Source organism: Pyxicephalus adspersus, chromosome 2 (assembly GCF_032062135.1).
Source record: "Pyxicephalus adspersus chromosome 2, UCB_Pads_2.0, whole genome shotgun sequence".
NCBI lineage: Eukaryota > Metazoa > Chordata > Amphibia > Anura > Pyxicephalidae > Pyxicephalus > Pyxicephalus adspersus.
The window spans coordinates 20,814,610-20,829,119 of NC_092859.1; the positions used below are offsets into that span (position 1 = coordinate 20,814,610).

The following is a 14,510-nucleotide window of genomic DNA, read 5'->3' on the forward strand; positions in this document are numbered from 1 at the left end:
TCATAGTTTTAAAAGACACAATAATTGTTCTCTGTATCAAAATCATCTAACATATACAGCTATTTACATGTTTGAATACTTGATCTATCATATATCATACAATGCTATATTGAATCTGAGACTACAATCAGCAAACTATATATATCACACCCAGACAAGATTTTTTAAAATAAATTATATCCCTTAGCCGTTTAACAGGACCACTAAAGATGATGACGCGTTTCGCGGAACATCGTCTGCTTTATCAGATCACGGTACTTAGATGTTGTATTGGAAAAATTACAAACTTAAATAATTGTATTAGGACACGAATGTCATTGGCATGCCACTGGAAGATACTCGTATTATATTGAAAAAGTCTCCCATGTCAAACATACACCTTACTGACTACTTGAATAGTCCCAAAGTGCTTGTAGCATACTTGGCAAGGCTGATAACCCTCAGCCAAATATCTCAAATTGGCATGATAGTCTGTAGGTCACCACTGATGAAAAAAGCTGTTCAGATAAATTATAGGGCAGTAACCAAAGAGCTATCCTGGACTTTCATGGTTGATCATTGTTCCTTTAGGATTTTCTGGCATGGGTATTAGTTATGTGCCAAGGTCCCTCTACAGAGTGTGGCTCCTTACTCTAATATAACAACGCCCCTGACTTGGATCATATATTGCAATTATTCCATTAGGAGCATCAATGCCCTGTATGTTGTCCCATACGTCTTGAAGGTGCAGGAGCATATTGGAAGACCTGCCAACTTGGCGACCCCAAATTGGTATTAGTTATTAAATTGGAAGCTCTTCGGGGCAGAGTCCTCTCCTCCTCCTGTGTCACAGTCTGTAGTCGTCTGTTATTTGCAACCCCTATTAAATGTACAGCGCTGCATATTATGTTGGTGCTATATAAATCATAGGAATCATAGTTTAATAATAGGAACAATAATAAAATTAGCATGGGTTCCCTGGGACTTGAAAATTAGGCAAAGGATTCCTCTGGGATAAAAGAGTTGGGAAGACTGGTGTATGGTGAGCTTTATAGGGATACATTTAGAAAAGAAGGTTTACTGCACAAAAAATTATTAGATCATATTTGTTTACATCATTCTGTACAATTTAACAGGTAATATGAAGGTTTGATATCTGTGATGGTGCTAATTCATTCAATCTGAAAAAAAAAATGTCCCGTAACAATTTTGTATATATATATATATATATATATATATATGTATGTATTTATGTTTATTTATATTTTTCTATTGTTTTATAATATAATAACATCTGATACGATTAAATTGCCAACACATTCTAGTTTACTTTTGTTTCATTTATCAAATTTTTATGTATCACCTCCAATGTATTAAGTTTTATATATATAAATTTAAATAGTTACCCCACACAGTAATTAAATAGAAACTTCTCTGTTAGATTGATAAGTGTATCATCAGAAATTCTATAAAACACTGCCATCTGCTGGAAGAAATCAGGAATACACGTGCCCAGGAATTTGATTATTTCTGCTTGTGTAAGTAGGGTAATGCAGTTTTCCTAGGTACATTGAATTTGTGTTTCAGATCACTGCTAGAAACATATGAAATTCTTATTATTCTCTTTCTAAGGAGCATCAGACCACTTTTGTGGAAAGAAGGACAAACAAATATCACAATACACAATCTCTATAATCTGGGAGTTGCTGTACCTGGCAGAACTGTCCAGTTTGGAAGATCAGTGAGAGGGAGCCCTATGGAATCTGGATTATTGTCATCAGAGGATCACTGGTAAATAGACTGATTATTATTTATTATTTCTCTCCCTCTCTCTGTATCTCTCTCTTTTATACTTTTTCCCATAGCACACTGCAATGCACAAAAACATTCACAATTCTCAATAAATGGCAACACTTCAATAAATGTACAGTGCAGCTCTGTGCATCAAGCAGTGAAATCCCCCCACCCATCCATTTGTGGTTGATGAACAGGAAAAAGTATTCAGGATGGGAGTTCAGTCTTCTCAGATTTCACTGTCTGCATGCTTGTTCCAGGCCAGTATTTCTCTATGGCCTAATTTCCAATGGCTTTGTAAAAGCTACAGACTGGGTAGTAAGGAAAATGCATCACAAGCTTTGCATTGCTTTAATTTCCAACAGCATAGGGAAACACAGGGAAAGCAGCTCTGACACAGAGACAGATTATTTGCTTTTTTTTTTAGAAAGCTATGGAAGTGTGCTTTAGGGGCCAGTATTTAAAGATGGTAAAGATAATTGTAAGCTCTTCGGGCAGGGCCCTTTCCTCCTCCTGTGTCACTGTATTCGTCTGTCATTTGCAAACTCTATTTAATGTACAGCGCTGCATAATTTGTTGGCGATATATATATCCTGTTTATTATTAATAATAATAATAATAATTAGGGGTTGTTGCCACTATGGCTGTGCATTCACCTGTGAAAATTCCAGCATTGTTCTAAGGGCAATCTATTATCTTAATGGGGTGATCAATGCAACACAATAAAATGTACTGCTTGCTGCATTTTTCAAAGCTTCTGTTTAAAGGGAAGACAATGACTGCCAATCCAGTGCCCCAGTGCTATTCATTATCATGCATTGCATTGTTTCACGCATTTATGAGAATGAAGGACAGATTTACACTGTTATTAAGGATTAATATACATTCATTTTAAATGGGCCATCAATGCACCTGCACCTCTGCACACCTGGTTCACAACTCTGTGTTGAGGTGCATTAAATTGCACATTTTTTGTTTACATGCATTGGGATGCTATTTAAAATGAACAATACTACAACACATATAGCACAATGCTTTGTTTGCACTGCAGTAATGAACTATATCAAACTCTTTATAATAGTAAGCAAAGAATTAAGCACAGTGATTCAGAAGGAAAATACATCTAATCACTGCAGTGTGTACGTGGCCAAAATCTCTTACAAAGCATAGCAGTCTTGTCTGTTTTCCTAATAAACATCAATCAGCCGGGGCAGGTGAGGGCAGGTCATATGACCTGGAGAGTCAGTGATTGTCAGCCCTGAGAAGATTTATGAGGGTGCCTTTAAAAACAAATTAATTAACAATGAGCAAACGTCTATGTATTACTTGTAGCTAAAACTATGATCCTAATCAATGATTTCTTCACAGTTGTAAATTTTAGATAAAATGTCCTGTAATGCACACCAATCTTTCAGCCTATCCAGCATCCATTCAGACACAGGCAGACCAGTTGGTGAAATATGGGGTAAGTTTGTCTGCATTTATCTGCATAGTTTAGATTGACAGGAGGGTTCCTAATCAAGAGAATCTCTTGCAGGAGAAAAGCATGGCTTGAATATAATTTGATATTTTTATATTGTATAAACATTTATATTTTAGATAAATGTTAGTAAAAGTCTTTTGGTAGTCTAGAGCCATCTAGTCTACCTTTATAACATATTCCTGTATCTGCGCATATTATAACTGTGTACACAAAGGTTTCAGCTTCCATAAGATCAGTGTATACTGTCAGCTTCTACAAATATTTGCAAAGGTGCTCAAACTTCATTAAAGCATTTAAAGTATCCATCCTGAAGGCCCATTTGTACTAGGCATTGATTTAAAGAGAAAGCACAGATAGACCAGATTCTTAAAGAGGAAATATGTACATTTTAGAATTTTCTTACATTGCAGTAATATATTCAACATCAGTGGAGTTTAGCACAGATCAATGTTAGTTCCTTTTAAACACATATATGAAGCTGCCCACCTAGGTTACAGTCTGATTGTTCAAACTGCTTGTATTTACCAACCACTATATATTACAATGGCCTACTTAGCAATTAATTTTATGAATATCCCAACATGACTCTGCTTAGCTAAAATCTAAATAAATCCGTGCAACCCATAGGGACACCTGATCAATCAGCCTGGAACATGTATGGCCAACACTCTCCACTTCTCCAATTATTGCTTTAGCCTTGATCCACTGCATATGATGTGTCTGTACATCCCAATAATTCCATTTGTCCTAGCTATTCATAATCAAGTGTTGTGATTCAATGAAGCTCTTATACATGGCATCTGGTAATTTATTAGGTAGTCCTCCTGGACTATTTTATTTTCTACTGGCTGTCGAGTAATATTGACCCACTTACAGGGGCCCAAAATCTGCTAACCAATGTTCTTAAGCTTGATTTCTCTGCAGTATTCCTATACAACCTGCTCACTAAATCTACCTAGAACATTTCACATTGATATGACCTGAATCTTCCATTTTCTTGCTGCTGCAATAGAAGAAATCTATGCTAGAGGAAGTAAGGAGACTAATAATGACTTATGAGGCCAGATTCTTGACATACAGACTTTTATATATAAGTCCCCGCCATGAAAGCTGCAAACCGCAAGTGAAAATCAAATAAATTACATTTTTCTTTTGGATCACTGATGAAGCCATTCAGCATGACAAGCAGGCAGCTAGCATTTAAAAAAAAAAAAAAAAAGAATTTGACAATGTTGGCACAAATATCCTTTAGAAGAGGACAACACTACACCTTAAATTGTGAAGGTAACATACATCCTATCGCATAAGTACCTAAATAAAGGAAGAAAGTTTTCAATTGCTGTAAAACTACCTCTTGAAGTTTACTGGGGAGAGTGTCAATTAATGTGATTCTCCGCAGCTTACATTGGTTCATCCTGCTTACCACCAGATTACTATAACATGGCCAACTGTGGAATCCTGGGGTTCCTCCAGAGCTTGTTAGGGTATTATTAACCTGTTATTGATTGACCTCTCATTTCATGGTGTCTGCCTAATTCCAGGGCCAATTAAATGATTTTAGCAAGGGTTCCCCGAGACCTAAAAAAAAATATTCCAAATGTTCTTTTGGAATAAAAATGTAGGTCAGCTGCAGGAACCAGTGAGAGTTGTAGGGACCAAGGTGTTGTTCTCACAATAAACTTCATGTGATGATTTTGCAGCATTCAATAACACGAATATCCTAACAACCTTTTAATACATTAAACACAGTGTGTGTTTTTATATACAGTATATAATCTCATACAGTACAATATAAATACTTAACATGTAGCTTGGCAACAGATTTAACCAGAAATATAATTAATACAGAAAGACATTACAATTTTGACTTGGCTCAATCCAGTGCTTCTGTTTTTAGATGTACAATTACAGAAACCATGCGGTCCATTAGCTATGTATATATAAAATCAAACATGGTTCAATGGAAACAGAAACATTATAGCATTCCTTTCTATAAAGTCATTATATTTGATCTGTACATCTGCACTACCCTCCCTTTTATATTTATATTTGCCTTCTCTTGCTTGCTTTTTTACATCTGTACCCCCACCAGCCCCCCTTATCTTTCCACTTCTATCTGTCCTCCCTTCTACCTCTATAAATCAGAACCCCTTTTTTTCCTCAGTACTACCCTCCTTCCAATCTCATTGGGTCAGTCCTGCTTCACCTTATCAAGTCAGTATTACCCCCCCCCCCCCCTTTTGCCTATAAGAATCTGTTAAACCCTCTCTCTGACTTCCATGTATGAATCTGTATTACTCTCCTTCTCACCTCTAAGAATCCATACTACTCCCCCTTCTAATGAATTAGTACTGGCTTCATTCTCACTGCCTGTGAATCATTGCTTTACTCCTTTTCACCTTTTTGTATTGGTGCTTCCCTCCCTCTTGCCTCTAGGAATCGGTGCCTCCCCGAATCGGTGCTACCCTCGCTCTCTCCTATAAGGATTGGTACTGGCTTCCATATTGCCTCTGTGAATTGATACTGCCCTACCTCCCCCCCCTTTTTTTATTGAAACAGTACTATATTTTCCTCATACCTCCAGGTTGGCTGCTATAGAAAACTTAGATTTTGCTCTTTTTTTTTTTCAAAAAATGACTACCATTGCCAATTAGTAGGTCCCATTTATAATTCCCTAATAGCTCAAATACAACAAAATGTTCTCATTGTCACTAGAACAATAGATGAGGGTAAAACCTGAAATGATTTCATGATGACCATGTAACAAACTGATTACACATGGCAACATAATACCCCAAGGAAGAGTCTTCAGCCCTTCCTTTATATATCCAAAATCAAAAATAAAATTTTAGGCTACATATACACTTAGGTTTGTTTTGTCAAAATAGAGAACGAAAAGATACATAACGTGTGACTTGACTAGATTTACATTTCCAGGTGATACACTGAGTGATTCAAACAGGAGATGCAGGTTTGCGTTGGAAGATGACAGAATGATACACTTATTGAGCCTGTGGACGGTAAGTTGGTCTTATTTTTACCTTATGGGATCAGGTCATATTTTTACCTAATGGGATCAGGGTGCCTACAAAGACTTCTATAAACCACTAATACCTGACTCTATGACATTAGAGTAGATGGCTGATGCAATTTATTGATATAAGGTGCTGGAAGGTATAGTCTGATTAGGGGGCTGTAATGTTGTATGTTTGCGTGCTTTGGGTTAGCCAAGGGCTATAGGAACTTGGCTGTACTAATGGATGATGTATATATAAATCAAACAACCATAACATTTCCCAAGCTCTCTTTTTGATGATATTGGTTGTATGGTTGTCATACTGACCCAATTGTTTCACACATAAATAGTATTCATATGAGTTCTGTCTTCACCTACTACTGTATATACTTGTTTTAGGCTTAGGATTCAGGAGGTATTGAAGTAAGAGATAGCCAGGCAAATGGTGAATTCAGAAGGTGGACAACCATAGGTTACCATTATGTACTCCATATTTCCAATTGTGCATGCACCCAATTTATTTCTAAGTGTATATGAACTACCTTTCCTCTGCAGTTATCTCTTAAAAACAGTCATTGAGAACAAAAAAAAAAGAGGAAAGAAACAGTTGCAATCTCCTGAGCCTTTTTTTATAATGGATGAATGCCAGGCCATTCTCAGAGACAAACCACCAACTCTTCTGTATTGTGCTGTACATTTCTGCTAAGGATTTTTTCTTTATTTACGTTGTTTTACCTAACCCATCCTGCTGAATGCCTATATCTTTTGATTCCTACTATTTGTATGAAATGGCAAGCTCTTACACTTTTGACCCTCTGTCTAAATTTTATCTAGAGGGTATTGTATAAGACCCTCTTTCTTATATAATATCTAATGTTCTCCTCAATCTGGTATTTGAAAATGTAGGACAAGGTGTTTCTTGGTCACCATGCTGTCAAAGCAACCTGTAACCTCACACACACCCAAAGGGAGCTATACAGCATAAACTAATTAAACAATCCATTGTGGTCCCACCAGAACCTTGGTGAAGATTCTTTAATCTGGTTATTTTCTGTTGCTAGCTATAGTTTTTCAGAGTCATGCTGTAGGTTTGCCTTGTGCCTAAGTTTTTACTTTATTTTTTATGCATTCAGTAGATTTGCCTTGGAGATTCAACAACGGATGAAACCCATATAATTTCAGCAGAATCGATACAAACTCAAAAACAACCAATTGTCATTGCTTCTCTACACCCTTCAGCAAAGCCAATGGTAACTCCATTCATTCTTCAATCCTTACATTAAAGAATAATTATAAAGCACATGGTGATGTGAAAGGCAGCCTAGACTAGGCTTCTACTTCTGGTGGAATTTAGGTCTTCCCTTTTATTACATATAATATCATTAATATTTCATACTACGATTGCAAGTATAAGAAATCTTGAAAGACGCATACATACTTACATTGAACTGTATATTTGCTGAAATAGCTTGCTTTGATTTGGTAGGACATGCATGACGCCCACTGGCAATGTAATAATTGTGAAGCAGCAATGGCACAGTTTGGGTGTCCACCAGTCAACAAAGCTTGGTGTTTGCATGCCATCTCATTGTTTCTGCTAGAATTCTATTCGACCCCATCTCACAGTTTATTATTCATCACAGCATTTTGCTTGTGTGCCCACACCAACCTAATACCAAGTCCAAGCCGATTCTCCATTATCCTGCTTCCCTTGTCTGTCTCAACTGTTTCCCAACTACCTTTTCTCTTGCATTTGCTTTTTTGTATATAATTAATTCACTTTGCACACATGTTTTCACTAGTTTGTTTATTGGCTATATCAACTGAACCATTTTGGCAGTATTGTTTTTACTTTGTGCAGTCAGACTTGTACCTGGTCGCACTATACAACTACTTATTAGCAATGTTATTTTGACAAGACATATTTAGTCCAAAAGTTTATATGTGGATTTCACATAGGGGTTTACTGGAATAGTTACAATAGGTCAAGCTGTGTTAATTGTTTAGGATCATATTAGACATTTTGGGATAGCAAAATAAGCATTTTGGACACAGAAAACTATAATATAACATCATAATAAATTTGGAGATTGACAAAGAAATTTTAAAATTGTAATATTGTTATTTTAGCCATACTGGGGTAGTTGGGTAGGAAGGCATTATGCAGGAGTGATAAGGATTTTGTCTGATGTTTACATGATAAAAAGGGAATCCATTGGGGCATGGAGGGAGGTAGTCAATGATGGATGGCAAGCTAGAAGCATACTGATCTTCTGGATTACTGCGCATGGCCAGATGTCACCACAAGTCTTTACTGAACTAGGAACCCCTGAAATTACAGCACCTGCAGACTTACACATCAGCAGAGAAATGGGTTTGGAAGGAACAGTTAGAAAACTGATATAATATATTTTGCTGTATATGCAGGTTAATCTTTGTGGCTTAGATTTAAGTCCTCCGGTTACATTCATTCTAACGTCTGGAAGTGGACCTGTGTACATATCGGGACAGCATGTAATAGGTAAGTCGTACTCCTTTTATTTTATTCATTTAAATATTATGACAAATCTATAGATTCTGTTCCGTTTAAGATTAAGTCACATGACTGAGAGTATACCAAGACAGAGTATTTCACTTATTGGAGCACAACAGAACTAACTTTGCAAAAAAAAAACATATTTCAATTTTAGCAATGAAAAATATTATTGTATTTTTAGCGCAGAGCTGATGTCTCCCAATGTGTTTCATAGATATACTACTTCTTTGAGAGATATCGGCAGATGAAAGGTAGTGCATATTTACAGCACAAATTGCCAAAGATGGGACCTAGATGAGTGCCAATAGTTAGAATTTTACATTGTCTTAGGGTTATATTAGGACAAGTTTACAAATGGAGGACTCCAATAAAATCCCAAGGTTCCACTAGCAGGCACCCCAATGGGGTAGGCACCTGGATACCTCAATCTCAAAATGGCTAATAAATTCAAGGAAACCTAGCTTAAACACTATACTAGTCAAATAATAATGAGTAATTTGACTTGCAAATGGTAAATAGATTTTTATAATTAATAGATAAATATTTGCATGTAAAAGAGTTTTTATCATGCAATGACGACATCTGCCTGGATGTCTGAACTACATCATCAACCCTGCAAATATTCACACAAATGAAAAATGTGTGAACCGTTTGGGGGGAGTTGCCTAAACATGGTAACATGATCAGATGGAGTACCCATGTGTATCCTGAGACCAGTCCTTCTAATGAGATCAGAAACTATAAAGTTTTGAAGAGTTGGATTGGTTCTCTGGATATGGCACATGGTCGGCACTGGAACTTTTTTTCATCAGAGCCTTGTTTCTTTTACTTTAATGGTGAATATCTTTTCTGCTCTCGTCAACCAAAGAAATTGGTTGAGGGGAGCGGAGAAACCATCCCACAATGTTTCCCAGGACTAGGAGAGGCTGCGGTCAATATAGGTAATGTGTACTTAAAGTGTTGGTCCTTCATGTAAGACCAGGTGATCTGTTGGGGCAATGTCAGTTTTGTAAATTATTTGTACATTTTGGCAAAGTAACCTGCATTGCTAAACCAAGATACATATGCCAGCTGCCTAGATGTGCAGCTAAGCCGAGTTTCCCTTTGCTATTGCTCCTGGCAGGTAAAATGAAAGACCGTTTCTTTTTTTTTTCTCTGTACAGTAAATTGCTTTCCTTGAGTTATTCTTTAAGCTCATGCCGACTCTGTAGCCCACTCTGTGAGTTGTAAGCACTAAAGAGAATTTGCTTGGCAGATGCCATCAGAGCCTCTTAAAAACTAATTTGTGTTTTGGAAGTGCTCATACTCTAGTAGCCAGGATGACAGCTGGACATACTCATGTACAAACACTCTATTTTCCATGATAAAGAGTCCTTCTCCCTAGGGAAGTCATGCTGTTCAGTAATTTAGGAGTAAAATTGTGGCGCTTACAGCAAAGTAAGAGGCTTGGTGATAAAAGGTGTGCTAAATACATTGGATATATTTTTTTAAACTTAATTCCTTAAAAAAAATAATACATCATGTCACGAGTATATGACTTTTTTTCCAACAAGTGATCCTTGCATGTAAAACACGTCCTGTTTTATGGTGAGAATACTCACCGATCCTGCTGTTTGGTATATATATAGAGAAATGGGGGTTTTATAGTCCTCAGATGTAGTTGCAAACAATGTAACTGATAGCAATGTAACTGAGAGCACAGTAAGCTGGGAAGATTTTGGTATGATCCCCCACCTAACAAAATGCCATAATGAATCAAACAAAAGTTCATTGTTTGGGTATACATACACTTCAAAAACTGTAGGAGAACATTGAAGATGAAAAGTAACAAAAAGTTAACGGGTGTCACCTTCTAATGTGGACACAGGAACAGGAGTGTTGCAACAAAACATGGATCCTAGGGTGAAGTGGGGGGAAAAAAGGGTCCACAAAGGAGTTTACCAAAGCCCCCTCCATGCAGTAATCCAACCATGATCCCAGGCACATGATAGCACAGTGTGTGTATCCATATAGGAGAAAAAATGGTGCCGTCACTAATGTGCCCTACACTGACTGCCTAATGCTCTTGACAGTGGGCTGTCACCCATGCTCTTTGTTGGTTATAGGTGGATTTTGTACCATTGAAATCAGATGCCTTTATGTTGTTTCCATATATGGTGCCATAGTGGTTCCTCAACAGGGTGTTGGGACTGGCATAGGGATAGCCATGCTGTGCCTTCAGCAATTACGGGGCCCAAGGTGACCATCTTAGTTGCCCTAAGGATTAGACACCCCTGCATAGGATATTAATGCGATGAAAAGTGTCTGGATTTCTGAACTATATCATCGGACATGCAAATATTCAGGTGAATCAAAAATATGAACCATTTGGGGGGAGTAGCTTAAACATGCTAGCATGGGCAGATTGAGTACACATGTATACCCTGAGACCAATCCTTCAAGTAAGATCAGAAATTGAAATAATAATCTAATTTACCGCAATCAACAACAAAAAAAAAGCTACAAAATGTACCCAATTCGCAAAAATGAAATATTTCTCAAAAATGATTTATTTCTTTTTTTGTGTTTAGTGGATGACGATTTAGAAAATTTGCCACCCGAGGAGGAATGGTGAGAATGTTTATAGCAGCCATGTTTGTTTCCTAATTTACCAAACCTGTTAATGAGGACCTACAGAGATGATGTAAGCTGTGCACAACCTCTAAAATTACCATTTTCTAGCATACTATACTATTGGTATTTTAGGGTTGACTCCAGAGGTGTCTATGATTGACCAATATTGGGCATTCGACAGACCGTGGCTATCATTGTTGAATTGGGCAGTGGATGAAAATATTTGGCTTACTGTGCGATGACTGTAAATGTAAAACTATTATTAAAATAATATCTTCCATTTCCTAACGATTGAGCTTAGATTGTATCTAATTCTTTAACTTCTATTCTTTAACTTGATAACAGTTTTTTTTTTTTAGCATAGTACTTAAGATGCTTTTGGCTGCAAATAGCATACAAGGTATTTAATGTGCAGGGAGACTACGTACGATCAATCACTATCTATTGTGTGTACGGTCATTCAGTGATCGTGGATGATTCTGCCGTACACTTTCTCCAGCACATGCACTATACGATCGTACAAAATAATCGCAAATAATCATTGATCGGTCGTTAATCGTCTGTTTTCCAATGATAACTATTGCACGTGTGTACGTAGCGTTAAGCGTACGTAATCTAATGACAGATTTTGTTAAATGTCTGCATTATTATTTACATTAACTTGCATGCCATATAAATCTGTTTGTTTTTTTTTACAGCTTGGATAAAGAGATGTTCAAGTCTAGATTCTTATGTGGATTTAAGAAATTGTAATCTCTTTTAGAAAAGGTATTGTCCCACATTTTTTTTTAATATAATCTTTATTCTTTACATTGGTTTACTGATATACTTTTTTTTTCAGTGTATTTTAGCTTGCTGAAAGATTTCAAAAGATAATCCTGAAACACTGAAAGCAAAGAACTGTCACCTGGAAAAGATTTTGGACTTTTTAGAACTTTTCACTGTAATGATCTGCATGCCTAATAAAATAAATTATTGTTAATCAGCAATAGTGTCTCAGGTATTGAACATTTATTACATTGTTTCTTAAAAATCCTCCACAGGTTGCTAGGGGTTCCTTGAGCAATTTGTGCCCCACAGGTCAGTCTGACACCAGTTATGTTTTTAAATATCTTCCTCCATCTCCTAGATTGTTAGCTCTTCAGGGCAGGGTCCTCTCCTTCTGTGTCACTGTCTGTATCTGTCTGTCATTTGCAGCACTTATTTATAGTAAAGCACTGCGTAATATGTTTGCAATATATAAATCATGTTTAATAATAACTATTTTGTAACATTTTTTTCTCACTGGCCAGCAATGTAAGAAGTCATTCCCATTGAACACAATCCTAATGTACTGTGAGTTGTGAATATTTTAATCCACAAGACCTGTAAGTTATTTCAAGGGTTTCCCCCATGTAAAAAAAGGTTCAGAGTCTGATTTAATATCTGGTTTATAATGCATATCTCATATTAAAAGAAAAAAACTTCAAAAGTGAGGCCTCTTCCCACTATGGTAAAATGTGTTGTTGTGCATCATAGAACACCTATCTTGCATCTATGGCAAAGTGTATAACAGATACCAGTTTAGCAGCATCAGCAGATAATATTTTGTGCGCACAGCAACAATCAATACAACAAAATGCATCAGTTGTTGTATGATTGACCACCTAGCATCAAATAAGTGAAGTTCATTGTTAGGAATAATGTGCACCTAAACTGAAGTTCCACTTTTAAAAATACACAATCAGGCAGGTCACTGCTGCAGAAAGGGGCAATCAAGTTGGCCTAAAAGCGTCTACAGCAGGGGTGCCAACAGGTGGATCGCGATCTACCGGTAGATCGCAATGGCAACACAAGTAGATCACGGAGCTTTTCCTTTCAAAATAAACTCTACCATGCACAGGAATAAAGTCCAAGTTTTTATTGTTGGTAGATCATTTTGACTTGGTCATTTTAAAAGTAGCTTGCATGCCAAAAAAAGTGTGGGCACCCCTGGTCTACAAGAAGAGAAGAAAAAAAGGTGGCGGGACCCTGAGACAGAACGGGGACAGTAGAGTATCATGGTTTAAGTTTTGCTTTAAATTCTGAATTCTGGGATATCATTGCCAATTACATCCTTTGACTTTATAAGAAAGAGAATAACCCTTTTGTGTAATAAAACTTCCTCCTTTAAAGCAGAACTATAGTTAAAAGAAATGCAAACAAGCAAAGATTTCAAATAGTCAATGTCAGTTTTTAACCCCCTAAAACTTTTAAGTTTGACTAGGCCAGACCACTCCTTTCTCCTTTTTGACTCATTCCATAATGTATTTGCTGGTGAGTTTCAGATTCTTTATATTGTCATTTACCTTTAAAATTGACAGTTTTTTATGCACAGACCTTATATCCACCCCAAAAGCATTTGACTGTAAGTGATTCTATGAGGGACAAGAGTTAAAACATAATAAAGTTACGTCTATGAGTTTAAAAAAAAAACCCTATATAAAGCTAGTGGAAGGAAGTAGAGATCCATCTCAGTGCAAGCTGGTAAAAACATGCCAGGTATTATTATTATGCAATATTTATATAATGCTAACATATTACACAGCACTTTAGAAAGTGCATAATTATGTGACTAGCTGTCCCTCAAAGGGGCTCACAACCTAATGTCCCTACCATAGTCATATGTCATTATTACAGTCTCATGTCCACATAACGAGAACCTGCAAACTGCATGCAGGCTGAGATTCTAACCTGGGACCTAGTGCTGCAAAGGCCATAGTGCAATCCTCTGAGCCATCGTGTTGCCTGGTTGCTCGTAAAAAAACAACCACCTTTCAATGCCACAGGGCAAGATCTGTCAAAATAACAATACTACTTACCTTAAAAAGAAAGAAATCTTCCTGTGCATGAATGTTTTTTTTATAAAAAAGGAGAAACAATTCCAAGGAATGGAATGATAATTACAACTCTAAACAATTTGATGTTAAAAAAAAAAAAGATATTTTAAGCCAAAATAAAACCAAACTTGAACAAGGCAAATAATTGTAAGCCATTTAAATGTGACTATAAACAGTGTATAGAAGCAAAGTGGTGGACAGAGTATATGTTATATTGGCCAAATGTGCTGC

At 36.7% G+C, this 14,510-nt stretch overlaps 1 protein-coding gene across 2 annotated transcripts; it reads left to right on the plus strand.

Annotated features, from left to right (window-relative positions):
* Nucleotides 1-1,615: 1,615 nt before the first annotated feature.
* Nucleotides 1,616-12,410, plus strand: LOC140324954 (nucleoplasmin-like). 2 transcript variants are annotated; one of them, XM_072403065.1, is made up of 8 exons: nt 1,616-1,770; nt 3,142-3,238; nt 6,194-6,276; nt 7,409-7,522; nt 8,700-8,793; nt 11,379-11,418; nt 12,120-12,189; nt 12,263-12,410. In XM_072403065.1, the coding sequence occupies exons 2-7, from the start codon at nt 3,160-3,162 to the stop codon at nt 12,172-12,174; spliced, it is 465 nt and encodes a 154-aa protein (XP_072259166.1). In that variant the 5' UTR covers nt 1,616-1,770; nt 3,142-3,159; the 3' UTR covers nt 12,175-12,189; nt 12,263-12,410. The 2 variants fall into 2 exon arrangements, with proteins under 2 accessions (XP_072259166.1, XP_072259165.1); XM_072403064.1 differs by lacking the exon at nt 1,616-1,770 and having other exon boundaries at nt 3,068-3,238.
* Nucleotides 12,411-14,510: the final 2,100 nt, after the last annotated feature.